Genomic DNA, 19,886 nt, shown 5'->3' on the forward strand with positions numbered 1-19,886 from the left:
AAATCCCCCTTAGGCTTTTCTACACAATTGTGTATATTAAAAACAGGAGGAGGTCAGCTTAGTCCTTGTTCCTCCCACTTGATTGAGCCACACTGAACAAAGTAGCAAGAACAAACATCCTTGCTTAGACAATCTGAATATGAAAGGAACCTTGGAAGGACTCCTCTTCCTTTTTTTTAAAAAAGAGATTATATTGAATTCATATATTTTTCTTAAAATTTTTAGTACAAGTGTCCTCTGAAACAATTCAGACTTGAAAATTTCTTTTTCCAAAATTTTTCAGTTCTGAAGTTCAGTAGCTCACTAGTCATAGGCCTATTGAAGTCATCCAGTTTTGTACTTGGTTGCAGTTCGTGCTTAAGTAACTGATGAGTGACATCTTTTTCATCCCAATGCTGGCAATTTTTGTTGTCTCTTTTTCTGTTAGTCTTGCTATAGGGGTTTTAAAACCCACTGTTTTTAAAAAAACAAATGCTTTATTGACTACTACTCCCTCCACTTTCTTCACTGATCTCTGCTCTATTTAGAAGAAATTATTATTATATAATTACCTTTACGGAGTTTCTTTTGCTTTCCTTTTTCCGGGTTAGGTGAATCCTTAAAATTACTGACTTGACACTTTTTAAACGAACCATTCAATGTTGTAAGTTGTAAATTTCCTTTCAAAATTGTGTCACCTGTGTCTCAAATTTGATTTTATAATTTCATTTTCATTCAGTCACAAAAGTTCTAATAGGCTTGAGCAATAAAATGACAAAATTCTGCTTTTTAAAGCTATTTTTGGATGGAGTGACAGCTTTCCCAATAAAATGCTTGCCAGGTAACCATGAGAACCTGATTTGGGTCCCCAGACCCAGGTAAATGCTGGCTATAGTGGTACATACTTAGATCCCATCCCTGAAGAAGGACAGAGAGGATGATCCTGGGCTAAGATTGTTAGCCAGCCAGCTTAGCCAAATCAGTGAGCTCCAGGTTCACTGAGAGACTGCTTAAAAATTAAAACAAATAAAACAAACAAACAATAAAATCTGGGTTATCTCTGGTTATATTGTGAATTCAAAGCCAGCCTGGGCTATATGAGACTCAATCTTAAAGTCTAACTAACTAATTACTAATAACTAAAGATGTTCTAATTATCTCTAAAGGCTCCCCTGGCACATAAAAATCTTGAATAAATGTTTTTGATCACTAATTTTAAACAGCAACAATTCTTTCCATGACTTTCTTTTGTCTAAGTAAACACACACATATAATTATATAGATATATACATATGATGATGCCATAACTAGAGGAGAAAGCTAGGAAAACTTTAGACAAGCTCCCAATTAAGACACTCAGCATATGAAAATAGAACATCATTTCTGACTTTCAAGTTACCTATGCTTATATAATGCTTGGTTGATTTCAAGGGACACGGAGGGTCTTCTATGTGTCCAGGCCAGTCTTACACACACACACACACACACACACACACACACACACACACACACACACACACACACGATCATCCTGCCTCAGCCTGGTGAGTGCTGAGATTACAGGCTCATATCAATGTACTTTGTAATTAAGTACTCAGAATAGGGCTGATCTATTCTTAAAAAAATAAATAAATAAATAAATAAAAAGGCCTTTATCATAAGACCTAGAGGTTATTTTCGCAATTTAAAAAAGTATAGAACAAATGACTTTACTATGCCCCCCCCAAAGAGGCTAAAATATCATTTATAAAATAGCTAGATGTTTAAAAAAAATAAGGGTGAAAAAAAAGAAAAGGTGAAATAATTCCATCACCTATAGGGAAGACATCTGCATTCCTCCTATTCACTTTTCCTCTTCTACAGGCACCATTAGGAGTCACTGAAGCATCAAAACTCTAGTTCTAGATTTTGCTACGTAAAGTGCAGGAATGACTAACAACCCATGAAGGTATATCTTAGGATGATATCACCAGATAAGAGGTTACACTACTGTGCTACTGTGCACTCTGTAAAATTACCAAGCAGTCAGCTGGAAGGTACATACCACACTAGCAAATGCTTGGCTGGACCCATAAGGTCGGATGACCAGCGGAATATCAAGATACGTGTCAATTCTCCAGCCCTCATAACCGCATTCCAGACACCTCACGTAGTCTTTCAGCTTGCCTTGATACAGCTCATTTATAAGATCAGCCTAAAAATAACATTCACATTTTAAAAAAATGTTCCTTACGAGCAATTTTAAGTTATATCTAATGCAACCAATGCCTTTTAGAAGAGATACAAAATGATAGTGATTTTTTAGTATTAAAGTTTTAGAAAGCCAATTAAGATATATCTAAAATTTTAGAGGACAAAATTGACACTTGAAAAAAAAATCACCTGAAAAAAAATAAAATTAGGTTATCATTAATTTAAAACAGAATGTATACAATTAACTATTTCAATAACCCAAACCAATAAAACTCTAAAGTAGTCAAATCGATGGTGATGACCTGAGTTATCAACGCACGCACGTAGCTACGTTCTTCTCCTTAGACTGTATGTATCCTAATCCACACTTCAGGTGTGTTGTTACAGAGCCAAGGAGCTGTTGTGCTTTCGCTACTTTACACAAACTTCACTAGTCTCACAGTATATTCTTACTTATTCAATTCCACTGCTAATCTGGGCAAACAAAGATTAAATATTAATAAACATAAAACAATGTAAAGAGTTTAAGATATAAGAATTCAAACAATATCTTAAAATTCACCTCCCTCAAAATATCCTCATCTAAAAGAATACATCTCTCACCTATTTCCCAAACAGCCAACTGGGGCTCTTTTGACTCAGAGTAGGCAGGTTAATTCCCTAAGTAACGACCCTTCATAGGAGTGTCTTGCCTTAAGATTCTTGTACCAAATTTTAGGAAGTCAGTAGGAATGCCCCAGCTGATCTTAATGAAGTGCTGACTCAGAGAGGGATGTGAACAAGGAGGAGGATAACTTCTGACCTATGAAGAAACAGCCCCAATACCATCTATATAAAATCACTTGAGTCCCATAAGAGTATGCAGAGAAATCACCAGCTGTTTAAGTGGTTTTCATCATCTCTCAAATAAAAAATAAGTCTAAGAGAAAATATACTAACAGTTTTCTTCCTCATAAATTCACATCTGCTGAAATGTCCAGGGTGGATCTTCACACCTTCAGACTGGACCCACCAATGCCTACTCTAATACAACTGACTTGATGGACCCATCTTCATTTTCCTGCCCCACTTAGGTCTTCTTGCATCTAGGACTTTTCAAAATAGCTCAAAACCAGTGTCCTTAAAAAAAAAAAATTCTGGATTTTCTCCCCCTACCCCCAAAATAATTTATGCAGATAAGCATTATTACCAAACAATTCTTATTCATATTTATAAATTCACTTACAGTTTTTTATTCATCTTTTGAAAGTTGAGTTACAGACTCCTTAAACTTGATTTCATATTGTACAAATGGATTCCCACCTACTGTTTAAAAGACTCTCTTCCAAGCAACCACATCACTCCAATCAGAGGTCAGGTCCTTGTGCTACCTTGACCTCCTCCTCTTTTATCTCCAGGATACTCTATTATACCCAGTCTATATTCATCCACATCGAATCCCATAAAGCCAAGCCACTCAGTGAGTTAAGTCATATAAATAAGGACTCTAAAGGTCAAAGCACATGACTACACTTGACTGGTCAAAATGAAGATAAAACTTGATAAATACACTTTATAATGTGGTAAAGATTATCACTTATTTAAAAAAAATGAAAACAATACTTAAAATTCTCCCCCCTAACAACAGATGTATTGAGTGCAAAAAAACCTTCTCGCTCATATAGACCAATTTCCTTATTTTGATGATGAATGTGCTGGCTAGTTTTATATCAACTTGACACAAGCAAGTTATCAGAGAGGAGAGAGACTCAATTGAGAAAATGCAGTCTAACTTGTAGGCCAGCCCAATGTAGGGCATTTCTTAATTGGTGATTGATGCCCATCTCATTGTGGGTGGTGCCATCCTTGGTCTGGTGGTCCTGGGTTCTATAAGAAAGCAAGCCATGGGGAGCAAGCCAGTAGCAGCAGCACTACTCCAAGGCCTCTGTATCAGCTCCTGCCTCTAAGTTCCTGCCCTGTTTGATGGACTACAATGTGGAAGTGTAAGCCAAATAAATGCTTTCCTCCCCAAGTTGCTTTTGTTTATGGTGTTTCATCTCAACAATAGAAACCCTACTGAGACAATGAGGAAGCTGAGGTCTGGAGTAGTTTAATGAAGATGCTTAGGACTTAGTCCTAAGCAGGTGGGAGTCTAGTAATTTCATTTCCAAATGTAGCAGGCTGATGTCCAAGTCTTAAAAATTCCAATAGAATAAAAGCCACTGTAAGATACCAACTGCCTTAACACACAGTCAGTCCCCTCAGCTTAAGAGAGAGAAGTTACCTGTTCTGTTTGCTTCCATTTCTGTTCCAAAGCATCAAACATAACGCGGCATAGTTCTTGTACATCATGCTGTTGCCAAGCTATTAAATATAAAATTTAATTAAAAACAGTATCAAATAGCATAACAGAACATTGCATTACTGTTTCAACATAAATAGGAACATGGACAAGTCTACTTTAAACAACTGAAAGCTTCTTAAGAACAGGAAGAATTGGGTGGTGGTGGTGCATGCCTTTAATCCCAGCACTTGGGAGGCAGAGCCAGGCAGATCTCTGAGTTTGAGGCCAGCCTGGGCTACAGTGAGTTCCAGGACAAGCACCAACTACACAGAGAAACCTTGTCTCGGAAAAAAAAAAAAAAAAAAAAAAAAAAAAAAAAAAAAAAACATAGGAAGACATATTCCAGCCATGAAAGGACAGTCAGAGGAAAACCATCAAACCAGTGCTGTCTAAGTAGTGCTGGAATACTTGTTAGTTTTTACTGTAAAGAAATATGTTGGCCGGGCGGTGGTGGCGCATGCCTTTAATCCCAGCACTCGGGAGGCAGAGGCAGGCGGATCTCTGTGAGTTCGAGGCCAGCCTGGGCTACCAAGTGAGTTCCAGGAAAGGCGCAAAGCTACACAGAGAACCCCTGTCTCGAAAAACCAAAAAAAAAAAAAAAAGAAATATGTTAGACATCCTACATTAAGGACACTCCTCTCTGCATCAGACAGAAAACCACAACCAACCAAAATGCAGAGCTATGGAGTCCAGTCCTAATGGATGTATCTATAACACGTTTGTAATATCAATGAATGAGAAAAGAGGCCACAAATTTTAAAGAGAGCAAGCAGAGGTATACTGGAGGGTTTAGAGGGAGGAAAGCAAATAGAGAAATGATGAAATTACATTATAATATTGAAAAATAAAAGAAGTAATATTTTTAAAGTTACAAATTTAAAAAAGTTGCCCCTTTTCAGTATCTTTATTTTATCATATTGAAAAAAATAAAAAACATGTTAGGAAAAAAAACTAAAGAAAAAAACCTGTAACATTTTTTTTTTTTTTTAACTTTAAGCTCATTAAAAATAGAAAATACAAGCCAGGCAGTGGTAGTGCACACCTTTAATCCCAGCACTTGGGAGGCAGAGGCAGGCAGATCTCAGTGAGTTTGAGGCCAGCCTGGTCTACAGAGTGAGATCCAGGACAGGCACCAAAACTACACAGAGAAACCCTGTCCTGAAAAACAAAACAAACAAACAAACCCCCAAACTAAACAACAACAAAACCCCACAAAAATAGAACATACAAAACTTAACTGTACAAGTACCTTAATTGGTTAAAATTTATCTCAGAGTTTAAATAGTTACAAATAAATTACTTTAACATTCAAGCAAAAAGCAAGGAGATGTTTCAGGTAAAGATCATTAAGTTCTTGATGTGCTGCAGATGGGCAATGCCATTGTCCAGAAGTCTCTGAACACTAGAAGTTATCATTAAGAGTGTTATTACCCTCACTGCTATCCCATCCAAAGCTCCTTGTAACGTCTGTGGTCTCAATTGCTCTCTTTTTGCTGGTTTGTAACAGAACAAAAAGCCTCTGCAGCTGGTATGGGATGCTCGTCACGGGATCTTCTTCAGATTCTTCAAATTCCCACCTAGGAGGATGAGATCATGTTAACTACATCAAATGATTTCATTCTTTAAAACATAATTAATATCAAAATCATCATATAAGATCTTAATTCTAGGTAATACACAAAGCTTGGATATTAACTAAAACTAGCATTATGTAATCAGTCTTTCTTTAATTTATAAACTCAAAACTAAAAACACCCACGGCGGCTCCAGTCTGGAGAATAAAAGACAAAGCTCACTTAAAGGTATGGAGCCAAATCTGAACCTGACCAAACTTTGTCCTAATAAGTAATTCACGAAAAAATGCAAAGTATTCGACAAGAAAATGCTAAAATTAAGAATAGAAAAAAAAACCATAAGACAAATAATACCAGCTTTCAATATATACATTTTTCAGGGAATTACAAAGGAGAATAGACAGAGTTAAAAACAGATTAAATCAAAGTCGGGTAGTGGTGGTGCACGCCTTTAATCCCAGTACCTGGCAGGCAGAGGCAGGCTCTGTGAGTTCAAGGTCAGCCTGGGCTACAGAGTGAGTTCCAGGAAAGGCTCCAAAGCTACACAGAGAAAACCTGTCTCAAAAAACCAAACCAAACCAAAAAAAAAAAAAAAAAAAAAAAAAAAAAAAAAAAAAAAAAAAAAAAAAGGGCTGGAGAGATGGCTCAGTGTTTAAGAGCACTGGCTGTTCTTCCAGAGGTCCTGAGTTCAATTCCCAGCAACCATGTGGTGGCTCATCTGTAATGAGATCTGGCGCCCTCTTCCGGCATGCATGCATGCAGAACACTGTATACATAATAAATAAATATCTTATGAAAACAACAACAAACCACAGATTAAATCAGTTAAGCATCATATTGATCAATTACAATGGATGAGTCTTGTTTGGATCTGACTAAACAAATGGTTCCAAAAGTTATGTGGCCATCACAGGAACTCTAACACTAATGAAATGGAGCTGCGCCTGCCAAGTCATTGGGATGGAAATTTACATATAGTTCTCAACCTTCCTAATGCTGTGGCCCGTCAATACAGTTCTTCATGTGCGGTGACCCCCCAACCATAAAATTATTTTCATTGCTACTTCGTAAATGTAATTTTGCTGTTATTAATCATAAATATCTGATATGCAGGATTTCTGATATGCGACCCCTGTGAAAAGGTCACTTTGACACCCAAAGGGGTCACGACCCACTGGTTGAGAACTGTTGATGCAGAAAGCCTAGATTACCAATTAGTGCTATTCAAAGCTGGGTAATGAGAGCAGATGGACTCAAAGATACTACTTTCTCACTTTTGAAATTCAAATATTCAACCATAAAACATTTTTTAAAGGTTATTAAGTAAATATAATAATCCCAGTAGAATTTTTATTCTCACATATTTATATATGATCATTTAGCTCTAGCTACAAGGACTGCCTCAGCAAGTGAATTCCCCAGATGAAAAACTTAGGATCACATGGCAGAGAAAGACTGGGTAACCCACTGTTAGTTAATACACTCAGGAGTTCTTAAGGGAGGCTGCATTTAATAAAACAAAATACCAAGCCCCAAACATCAAGAACATTATTGATGGTATCCTGTCTGATACTAGCAATGTTAAGATTACTCTACTGCTTCCAACTTCCTTTTTAGTTTCAAAAGGAAGATAGACTATAAATTTTCCTATTTCCAGTTTACAAATGGTTTTGATTACATTCCTCTGTTAAATGTTCAATATTTTTTCTTATCTCAGGACCGAGGTCGTACTTCTATGGCCCTGCCTCCTTTACCCATGGGCAAGTCCTTCAGCCTCTAATCTACTTCTCTAGCCATCTCTGAGATCACAAGTGCTTTAACCCTCCCCCTCCTCTATACTCAGTCACCAGCTCTCCTGTAGCTTTCTTCATAGAAGGTTCTTAGAATTGATATTACAGGATCTCAAATTCTATTACAATCTGAAGAGGTTGTAAATCTCGTTAGGACTTGCAATTTCACCAACCTACAGTTAGACACTTTGTTGGCACATTCAATTCTTCCCTTTCTTTTACTACTATAAAAAAAGTTGCTGCTATGTCCTCACAGTTTTCACTCCCACCCACAATCACCATGCTGACCTCATACATCCAGGCTTGGTTTAATGACAGAACCTCCCAAGGATCTCTTTCACAACACTCTTTCAAACTGCACAACATAAGCTTCTCTAACAATTCATATAATGTATCACAAGCCTCCAAGTCAACAACAAAGTCTATGTGGGCACAAGGAATGAAAGTACAACTTCATCCTTCACTGTGGCGCTGTTCTGAGCAGTCCAGTGCAAGCCCCCTAGGTTTATACTTAGACGTCAGTTCTCTCAGACTTGGGTTGTAAACTTCCATCTACAGTTTCAATCTCAAAAGATCCAGTCCTTCTCTTTGAACCCATGTTGTAACCTTCATCCCTCCTCACAGTGGATTTCACTGGCTCCCAAAGGCTTCTGTATTTACAGCTCTCAGGCTCCCATGAAAGCTGCTCTTGTGGCTGTTTCCCTTCCTCACTGTCTAAAGCTGTAACCCAGCTCAATCCTTCCTCCTGAAGTTACTCTCTCCACTTCGCTTTATTACCTTCCTGACATACTGGGCTTGTAAAATGAATTTATTTATACGGGTTCTCAATGAAAGCTCTGCAGGAGGGACTTCGTCTTATTAACACTGTGAACTTGGTATCTAATAGAACTCATGGCATGCAGTCAGTGTCCAAGGAATACTTGCGGCCTCAATAGCCCTGGGGTACTCTTTTCTCTACAGAGATGTAAACTTGTAGGCCACCTTCAAAGTATTAGAACCCACAGTTAAACAAATACCTGGGATGCATAGCCCCAGGCAAAATTTGCTGTAGCAGGCAATCATCTTGGACTACTTAAACCTTCCCAGCAGGCTCTAGCCTATCCTTAACCTTGCCTTCCAGTGTGCTGACAGTTGTGGTTATTTAGGGGCCTCGGCAACCCACTCTATTTATGGCCACCGGCTACAGTACAGGAGCAACAGAGATTGGGTCCCAGCATCTAAAGTGTGGCCTCAGCAGTATCAGTGTCTTTAGGAACTGCTTTTATAAAATGGGGATAACAAAAGCAGATAATTCACAGCTATTCCAAGAACTGGGTGGGTATATAAAAGCGCTCCCAACAGTCCTAACACATTATTTAGGGAGCACTAACTACTATTCACTATGACTTCTAAAAAGTTTCCTTGTCTACAATGTCCTCTTTTTTTGTCAACCTGGCCAAAACATACCTACTTTGTGACCTATCCATTTCACTAAGCCATTTATTTCTCCATGTTTCATTAATATCCCTCCATTCTCAGCTCTTGTGGCATTTAGTTGACCCTAAATATTACTTAAATAAATTATTTCACAACACACAGATGGTTATTATAGATAGATCTGCAAATTACTTGAAAACAGAGATCTTATTTTTACTCCTTCTTTATCCCCCCAAGAGCCTAGAATATAATTATTATCAGGCAACAAATAAGAATGAATGAAAACATTTCTGCTTCTACAAGCAAATTCAGAGAACAAAATTACAAATGAGTGTAGAGGGAGATCATGAGATCATGAGTGAGCAACACAACCAATAACATTACAACTTTATAAAGAATTTAAATACATACTTATATGATTTCAAAGGTGCCACTCAAAAGGAACAGGAGAAAGAAAAACAATTTGTTTACTCATACTTTAAGAATCTAAATTGTCGGGTGGCGTGGCACCCACCTTTAATTCCAGCACTTGGGAGGCAAAGTCAGGTGAATTTCTGTGAGTTTGAAGCCAGCCTAGTCTACATAGTGAGTACCAGGACAGCCAAAGCAACATAGTGAGACCCCGTCTCAAAAAAACGAAAAAAAAAAAAAAAATTCTAAGTAACACATACCTTAAGTATGCTAAGCAAAAGCACATAAACTGTATTATAAGAAAATACTCAACAAAAATTAATGGCTAATTTGGAGTTTACCAGACATGGTAAATGCATCTATAAAGCATAATAAAGTATCTTATGTAATCTTAGAAACATGCATACACATTTAAACAAACAAGCCACGTTGTATTTTAATTAGAGATCTTATAAGTTTAAAAAATAACACTGAATTCTTAAATTGAAAGAGGGAAGAAAATGAATGTACAGGTTACATGTACATTCTCTCAAAATCAGACACGCCTTTCCCTATGAAAGCAGTGAAGCTATGGATGGGGACATTCATCAGTTTGATTCTTTTCTATCCAGTCATTTCTAATTCTCCCTCTCTATGGCTTTCATATGTCAGTCTTTCAGAAGATTTTTGTTCATATATAATATTCAAGAAGTCGGGTTGGAGATTTAGCTCAGTGGTAGAAGAACACTTGCCTAGCAAGGCCCTGGGTTCGGTCCTCAGCTCCAGTTTAAAAAAAAAAAATTCAAGAAGTCAGCTTATAAAGTAAGAAATACCTCAAATGTTATAAGTAAGTCTAAGAAGGTAAATTCAATTTTATTATTTAAAACTTATACTTTTATTCTTAGAACATTTATTCAAATACTCACTTATATAGTGCATTCCTAAATTCAGGAGTCATAAAAAGTGTTTGCAAAAGGCTATTCAGGTAGCATGTCATCGCCTGGTTTACTAATCCCACATAACCTTTAAAGAGAAAACATAAATATAGACAAATCAGCACTTAGGCAAAAACACTATCAAAAAAAAAAAAGGAAAAGAACGAAGAAAAGACAGAGGGCAACACTGCTTAGTTGGAAATTATTGGTTTTTGTTTTTTTGAGTAAATTAAATTTTTTTTTTTTTAAATTACTCTTTTTTCATGTATTACATCCCAACTATAGTTTCCCCTCCCACCTCTGCTCCTAGTACCCCCTCTCCTCTCCCTAGATCTACTCCTCTGCCATTTCCCTTCAGAAAAGAGAAGGCCTCCCAGGGGTTTAAAGCAAACATGACATAACAAGTTACACTAAGTTACATACCTTCATACCAATGCTGGGCAAAGCAACCCAGTAGGAGGAAAAGGGTCCCAAAAGCAGGCAAAAGAGCAAGATAGCCCTGCTCTCACTGTTAGGAGTCCCACAAGAACACCAAGCTACACAACTATTACGTCTATGTAGAGGACCTAGATCAGACCCATCCAGGCTCCCTGATTGTTGCTTTAGTTTCTGTGAGCCCCTGTGAGTCTTAGCTGATCCTGTGGTGTCCTACACCCCTCTGGCTCCTACTTTCCCCTTCCTTCCCCTCTTCTGCAGCATTCTCCAAGCTCTACCTAAATGTTTGGCTGTGGGTCTCTGCATCTGCTACTATCAGTTGCTGGATGAAGCCTCTCTGGTGATGATTATGCTAGGTTCGGGTAAAGGAGTATAGGAGAATATCATCAGGAGTCATTTCATTGACTTTTTTTCCAGTAGTGTTTGGTTCTCTCCTGTGTCTCTGGCCTATGCAGCCTCTAGTTCCTGGCCCCCTAGGCAGTGTCAGGTGTGTGGGTTCCTTCTTCATGGTGTGGGTCTAAGTTGGACCAGTCATTGGTTGGCTACTCCTACAAGTTCTGTACCATCTTTACTCTGTACCATCTTTACTCCAGCCTATTTTGCAGGCAGGACAAATTGTAGGTCAAAGGTTTTGTGGCTGGGTTGGTGTCCTGGTCCTTCCACTGGAACCCCTACCTGGTTACAGAAGATGGCTAGGAGTCTTTGCTAGGGTCACCCTTATAGACTCCAGGGAATTTCCATTGCACTGTTTCTAGCTTGTCCCCGAAATGTCCACCAATTCCAGTTGTCTCTTCCAGTATTCTTTCCCTCCTGCCTACTTGATTTTTCCTATTCACATTCCCACCTGTCCCTAGTCCACCCATAAAAATCTATTCTATTTCCCCTTCCCACGGAAATTCATGCATTCCCCCCTTGAGTCATCTTTGTTACTTAACTTCTCTGTGTCTGTGGACTGTAGCATGATTATCCCTTACTTTAGAGCTAAAATCCATTTAATGAAGTGAGTACATACCATGTTTGTTTTTCTGGGTCTGGGTTACTTCACTTAGGATGATTTTTTTTTCTAGTTCCATCTATTTGTCTGCCAATTTCATGATGTCATTGTTCTTAACAGCTAAGCAACACTCCATTGGGTAAATGCATCACATTTTCTTTATCCATTTATAGTGGTTTGAATAGGTATGGTCCCCACAGACTCATTGTGTCTGAATGCTTGGCCTATAGGGAGTGGTACTATTAGGAGGTGTGGCCTTGGTGGAGTAGGTGTGGTCTTAATGGAGGAAGTATGTCACTGTGGGGGTGACTTTGAGGTCTTATATGCTCAAGGTATGCACATAGTCTCCTGCTGCCTGTGGTTCAAGATGTAGAACTCTCAGCTCCTTCTCTAGCACCATGTCTGCCTGCATACTGCCATGCTTCTTGCCCTGAAGGTAACGGACTAAGCCTCTGAAACTGAAAGCCAGCCTCCATTAAATGTTTTCTTTTCTAAGAGTTGTGGTCATAGTGTCTTTTCATAGCAATAGAAACCCTAACTAAGACAGAAGTTGGTATCAAGGACTGAGGTATTGCTGGGATAGGCCTAACCATGTTTTTATTTGGAGGAAAAGTACTTTGGGACTTTGGATTAGAAAAGCAGTTGAACGCTTTAAATGAGGCTTAATGGGCCATCCTAGAAGGGACATGTAAGACAGTGGTGCTGAGGTTGACTTGAACTGTGGGGGCCTGGCTCAAGATGTTTCAGTATGTTAGCATGTGACCTAGAGACAGTTTTGTGGTATTTTGGCAAAGGATATGGCTGCTTTGGCCCTTGTCTGAAAAGTCAGCCTGAGGCTAAAGTGAAGAGTTTTGGATTAATTTTGTTGGCAGAGGAAATCTCAAAACAGTCTAGTATTGACTATGTTGTGTGGTTATTAGTGGTCACTCTTATACAGATCTAAAGGAACAAGCTGAGAAAGGGAAAATACAAAATGTACAATTTGATGAGAAAAGGGGCACCAGGAAGTGGAATGGAGCTAAATCCTGTGTTCAAGGAGATAAACAGATTAAGAAATGGAATAAAAGGAGTTGTGACCTCAAGACAAGATCCCACTCAGCTAAGCTTCCAACTTGTGAAAAGGAATTAAAAGTGAAGAGGAATTAAAGAAAAGCTTAGGGCTAGGTGTGGTGGTGCACACCTTTTATCCCAGCACTCAGAAGACAGAGGCTGGCAGATTTATGACTTTTAGGCCACCTTTATCTACAGAGCGAGTTCCAGCATATCCAAGCTTAGGCAATGAAGGCAACCATCAAACACAGAAAGCTGGTAAAGATGTAATTCAATGAGGGGGGCATGTTCCAAACCCAGCAAGCAGCAGAACTTGGCAGCTTCAGCTACATGGTACTGGTTTTAGAGACAAGAACAGAAGAAAGGGATTATATAGTCTCCCTCTGTGACTAAGGAAAGCCACTGAGGTTAGGTGTGTATCAGGTGTGTCCCTTCACGGAGGCCTATAGAGGCGACTGTGTGAAGCTGTGCAGGTAAAACCTGGCTTGCCTTGGATACACCAAAATGTTGGAGATGCCAGAGTTGTGGGATCTACTGAGGAGAATTGCTAACAGGAGGTGGAAACAGTCCAAAAGAAAGAAGTATGTTACAGTCAAAAAGCTGAAAGGAATTGAAAATCTGTAGAGCGTTTTGACATCAAACATAGAGATGCAGAGTTTGGAGTTTGCCTCGCCGGTTTTCAGTCTTGCTTTGATCCAGTATTTCTTCACTATCTTCACTTTCTTCCATTTTGGAACAGTAATGTACATCCTGTATCATTAACATGTTGAAAATATGTGATCCGTTTTTTTATTTTGATTTTATAGGGGATTACAGTTAATGGACTGCATGAATCTTAGAAGAGGCTTTGAACTTTTAAACATCGTTAATACTGTGATAGAAGTTAGAATAAATGCATTTTGTATTATGTTATAGCTACAATTCTATGGGGCCAGGGAGTGGAATGTGTTAGTTTGAATGGGTATGGCCCCCACAAACTCGTGTGTTTGAATGCTTGGCCCATAGGGAGTGGCACTATTAGGAGGTGTGGCACTGGTGGAGTAGGTGTGATCTTGTTGGAAGAAGTGTGTCACTGTGGGGAGATGGGCTTTGAGGTCTCATATGTTCAAGCTATGCCCAGTGTGGGATACAGTCTTCTGCTGACAATGGATCAAGATGTAGAACTCTCAGCTCCTTCCTCAGCACCAGGTCTATCTGCACACCACCATGCTTCTTGCCATGATGATAATGGACTGTAAATAAAACTGTAAGCCAGTCTCCATTAAATATTTTCATTCTATTAGAGTCACTGTGGTCATGTGTCTTTTCACAGCAACAGAAACCCTAACTAAGACATCATTCTTCAGTTGAGTGACACCTAGGTTGCTCCCAATTTCTGTATTATGAGCAACATAGTTAACAAGTATCCTTGTAGTAGGACAGAGTGTTCTTTGGGTCTATGCTGAGGAGTTTTATAACTGGGCTGAGGTATATCGATCAATTCCCAATTTTTTGAGAAACAGTCATACTGATTTCCAAAGTGGCTGTACATGTTGCACTTCCATCAGCAATGGAGGAGTGTTTCCTTTCCTCGACATCCTCGCCAGCATGAGCTATCACTTGTGTGTTTGATCTTAGCCATTCTGACAGGTATAAGATGGAATCTCAGAGTTGTTTTGATTTGCATTTCCCTGATAGCTAAGGGTGTTGAACATTTCTTTAAGTGTTTCTTGGCCATTTGAGATTCCTCTGTTGAGAATTCTTTGTTTAGATCTGTACCCCATTTTCTAAAAATTGGATTATTTGGTTTGTTGATGTCTAGTTTCTTGATTTCTTTATATATTTTGGTTATTAGCCCTCAGTCAGATGTGGAGTTGGTGAAAATCTTTTCCCATTCTGTAGGCTGTCATTTTGTCCCATTGATGGTGTCCTTTGCCTTATATAAGCATTTCAGTTTCATCAAGTTCTATGTATTAATTGACCTTAGTGCCTGTGCTATCAGTGTTCTGTTCAGGAAGTTGTCTTCTGTGCCAATGCGTTCAAGGCTGTTCCCCACTTTCTTTTCTATCAGGTTCAGTATTTCTGGTTTTATGTTGAAGTCTTTGATGGTGTGTGGATTTACATCTGGGTCTTTGATTCAATTCCAGTGATCAACCTATCTGTCTTTATGCTAATATTATAGTTTTTATTACTATGGCTTTGAGTAGAGCTTGAAGTCAGGGATGGTGATACCCCTGAAAGTTCTTTTATTGTACTTAGCTATCCTGGTCTTTTTGGTTTCCACATGAAGTTAAGTATTGTTCTTTCAAGGTCTGTAAATAATTGTGTTGGAGTTTTGAAAGGGATTACATGGAATCTTTAGATTGCTTTTAGTAAGATGGCCATTTTTACTATGTTAATTCTACTGATCCATGGGCATGGGAGATCTTCCTATCTTCTGATATTTTCTTCAAATTTCTTTCTTTAAAGTCTTTAACTTTCTTTAAAGTTATTGTCATACAAGTCTTTCACTTGCTTGGTTAGAGTTACTCCAACACAGTTTGTATTATTTATGGCTATTGTGAAGGGTGTTGTTTTCCTGGTTTCTTTCTCAGCCCATTTGTCATTTGTATATAGGAGGGCTACTGATTTTTTTTTTTAAATTAATCTTTTATCCAGACACTTTGCTGAAGGTGTTTATCAACTGTTAGGAGTTCCCTGATAGAATTTTTGGGGTCACTAATATATACTATCATATCATCTGTGATTAGCAATAGTTCTTCCTTTCCAACATTTATCCCCCTGATCTCCTTTAGTTGCCTTATTGCTGTAGCTGGAACTTCAAGTACCATATTGAATAGATATGGAAAAAGTGGGCAGCCTGTCTTGCTCCCGATTTTAGTGAAATTGCGTTGAGTTTCTCTCCGTTAAAAAAGGCAAAATAAAAACAACAAAAATACATAATAGAGGGCAAGATTGCTTAGTTGGAAATTCTTTCTTTTTTTTTTTCAATGCCACCTAAAAAGTTCTCTTCTGTAGTATCTATGAGGTGAACTTTGTTTCTCAGATAAAGTCAGGATACTTTGGTACCAAGATATAAAAGGATATTACATGGTATTTAAGAAGATATCAAGAGTAACACATTTACTATAGTATATCTTATTAGAGTGCAAATAATCTTATTCCCTAAATTTAAATTAAGATGAAAATATATAAGCATTTTCACTTTAAACATCATATATAATACAGGAAGACTGAACTAAATCAAATGTTCCAGTCATCAGCCCCGAGAATCAAATTACGTCAAGAAATAATAACATGGGGAGTTAACTCAGGTCCTCATGCTCATGCAGCAAGTAATTTACAAATTGAGAAATCTCTCCAATCCCCATCACCCATGAGCAAAATAGCAAAATAAAGTGGTTACTATATGGAGTACTGTAGTGATTCTTAATTACACAGTGTGACAAATGGCATGCTTTATTTGCACAAAGAAGTAACAAACACTTCTAAAAACCATTTTCTTAACTTCAATAAATTCACTGAATAGGAAGTTGGATCTAATACACAGCATTCTATAAATGTCTCATTTAAAAGACTGAATCAATTGTCAGACTGAAGAGCAAATTATTTCAAGAATCTTGTTTCAGATTTGTTAAATCTGGAACTTTGTCAAAGTATCCCAACAATCTCAGAACAATCTTACACAGTACTTTTTTAAAGCAAAATTTAAAGCTCTCTAGCTTGATTCAGTTCAGTTACACTCGCATTTTGAGACCCTGGAAGCTACATTTTAAACAATCACCTCTACATGACTTTTGAAGAGATAAATTCTTGTGACTTTACAAGTAGTTTTACTATGTGCTATAATTTGAAATAATTCCACATTCTTTTTTACCCTGGGAGGTATGCAGCCAATATCTACTAATAGAAGTTATAAATCAAACACCATAGACCCTATTGCTATTACCAGAGCAAATAAACTTCACAATGATTAGCTATGAGAAAATAATTCTAAGTTCTAATTACAAAATATAATAAATGTAATATTACAGATCATATTAAAACAAAGCCTGGAATGTAACTCTATGGCTTTCCTGTTATTTAAGAGAGATGTTTAATGTAATATTTAAAATCTTTCTTGAATTTTTAAAAGGAAAGATTCTAAAGCCATGCTTAGCATTAACTAGCTGCACAAAAGACTTCTCTGTACTTGTTTCTATTTCTTTCAACATGAAAAATACTTCCTAAGGGAAAAGGTGTGGTCTAAGATGAAATACATGACAAGTATCTAGAATACATTCATAAGGTAATAACCAATCTTATATATATATGTATACATATACACACATATATATGAATGAATGAAACCTTCATATAAAGCTAGCCCAGTAAATTGAAATAAAATTTTAATAACCTAGGGCTGGAGAGAGGGCTCAGAGATTAAGAGCACTGGTTGTTCTTCCTGAGGACCCATGTGGCAGCTCACAATTGTTTGTAACTTTAGTCCTAGGGGATCAGACACCCTTTTCTGCCCTCAGCAGGTAATGCACACATGTGATGCACACATGCAAGTCAAACACCTATATACATTACAATAAATAATAATAATAAAAAAAAAAACCCAACAACTTAAAAATAATCTAGGCTTGGCCTGGCGGTGGTGGCTCACGCCTTTAATCCCAGCACTTGGGAGGCAGAGCCAGGCGGATCTCTGTGAGTTCGAGGCCAGCCTGGGCTACCAAGTGAGCTCCAGGAAAGGCGCAAAGCTACAGAGAAACCCTGTCTCAAAAAACAAAAAAACAAAACAAAACAAAAATAATCTAGGCTCAATCATATTTCAGAAAAAAAGCTAACATTTTTTAAAAGATTTCTTTTTATTTTATATATATGTGTGTTTTGTCTGAATGTACATGTATGTTTATGTGTACCAGATGTGTACCTGTCGAGGTCAATTGAGGGCATCAGATCTCCTGGACGGAGTTACAGATGGCTGTGAGCCCCATATAGGTGCTAGGAACTAGACCCAGGTCCTCTTCCAGAGCAAGTACTGTCAATCACTAAGCCATCTCTCTAGCCCTAACAGAAAAATTTAAATGATCTAATTTATTTGAAACATAACAAACTAAAAGATACAGCAGACCCAATAAAATTAATGTGTTCCGTCTGCTTCAATGAAGCACATTCCTCACAGCCCATCTTAATCTAAAAGGTGAAAAGAAGATTTCATTTCCAGAGAAGCTGACTTCAAAAATGTCAGATTACACTTTAAAGGGAAAGAATGTTCCCAAAACAATTTTCTTCAAAACACAATATCCAGGATCTTCTAGTTTGTGGATAAATAAAGGTAGTAACAGTACAGTAAAGACAGCAAGGGGACGAGGGAAGAAAGAGCACACAGCCTGACAGTGCTGACTCTGCTGCTGCTGGGCTGTCATTTTGCTCTAGGTTTCAGTTTTGTACTGATGAAATGAAGAAATTCAATTAGGCCTGAACTTGCTGAGATTATGATTTTATGTTACACAACAATAAATGAGTCTTACCAGTTTCTGACTTGTTCAAAATTGATGAATAGGAGTAGCTTTGGCTGACATAATCACTGGTAGAGGCCACAGAACCTTCTCTTGGAAGTGGACCTATAAATCTGTCATGCATGCTGTCGTCCACGTTACTGGAGTCCTCCTAAAATGCAGCATAACCAGTATTTACTGACTAGCAACAGTGAGAAAAAGTTAAATTATGCTGTGACTGATCCTACCAGACACCTAAGGAGTGTGTGCTCTGGGTTTCTTGCAGGCAACTCTGAAAGATGTCTCACTCAGAGCACCAACACCAACCAATGCTCCTGACCCTTTTCAAATAATTTAACTTTGTAGATTTTTTTTAAAAAAGTTCTCTTTAAAATGTTTTATGTACATGAAGAAATGAGATGTGTCACTATGAAGTCCTGAGTGAGCACCTAAACATTCATTTCTACGTCATAAGTTAGGCCCAACAGTTGAGGGACGTTAGAGAATTGCTGGCTTAGATGGAGAGCTGCTCAGTCTCTAATGAGAAACTTCCTGTTAATGTGTAATATATTGAAAAGGATTAAAGGGCATAAAACCAACATAAGCAATTAAGACAGAGCAAGAACTGAAACCACAACTCTAAAACTGTGAAGCCAGAGCTCTACAATAACAGCTAATTATGCTTTCGGAGTCACCTAAGACCAATCAAAATCCTGTGATACCACAAAACGAAAAATGAGCTTCAGGGTGCTCAAGTGGCACATTCGAGTGCTGTTTTGGCACAGACATACTGCTTATTACCATCTCCTGCTCAAAGGGACGTCTTTACTCACAATAGATCTCTAACGGAAGGCCATCAAAAAGAACATTTTGTCCTGAGCAAGTTTTAGTAAAGAGAAGGGCTCTGAAAAAGTCCATATTCTCTGAGCCTTAGTTTCTTCAGTCTGTAAAACAGCTAGGAAAATCAGACAGGTTTTCTTAATTTTTAAACCTACATCCTCTGGAATTTGTAACCATCAAACAATATTTACTCACCATAGTTTTTTTTTTTTTTAAATGATTTCATTTTTTAATTTTATGTGTATGAGTACAGCTGCATATATGTCTGGGCACCACATGAATGCAGTGCCTGAGAAGGCCAGAAGAGGGCATTAGATTCCCTGGGACTAGAGTCACAATTGTGAGCTGCCATGTGGGAGCTAGGCAGGAATCGAACCTGGGTCCTCTAGAAGAGCAGCCTTGACCTTTGTTCTTGACCTCAGAGCCATCTCTCCAGCCCCCACCATAGTTTTTAGTTAAAGAAATAGTATCTTGAATATACAGTGTTTATAACTTATAT

The 19,886-nt window shown here is 38.0% G+C and overlaps 1 protein-coding gene across 2 annotated transcripts in view; it reads right to left on the reverse strand.

Annotated features, from left to right (window-relative positions):
* The window catches only part of Usp47 (ubiquitin specific peptidase 47), a 90,877-nt gene that overhangs the window by 39,907 nt on the left and 31,084 nt on the right, over nt 1-19,886 (reverse strand). For both annotated transcript variants that reach the window (XM_028875842.2, XM_028875841.2), the window contains 5 exons: nt 18,581-18,719; nt 10,592-10,688; nt 5,927-6,072; nt 4,436-4,515; nt 2,024-2,173 (listed from right to left, as the gene is read on the reverse strand). In XM_028875842.2, coding sequence (XP_028731675.1) covers nt 2,024-2,173; nt 4,436-4,515; nt 5,927-6,072; nt 10,592-10,688; nt 18,581-18,719 — 612 coding nt within the window. The remainder of the gene's footprint in view (nt 1-2,023; nt 2,174-4,435; nt 4,516-5,926; nt 6,073-10,591; nt 10,689-18,580; nt 18,720-19,886) is intronic.

The sequence above is a fragment of the Peromyscus leucopus genome, chromosome 1 (genome assembly GCF_004664715.2).
Source record: "Peromyscus leucopus breed LL Stock chromosome 1, UCI_PerLeu_2.1, whole genome shotgun sequence".
In the NCBI taxonomy this organism is placed as follows: Eukaryota; Metazoa; Chordata; class Mammalia; order Rodentia; family Cricetidae; genus Peromyscus; species Peromyscus leucopus.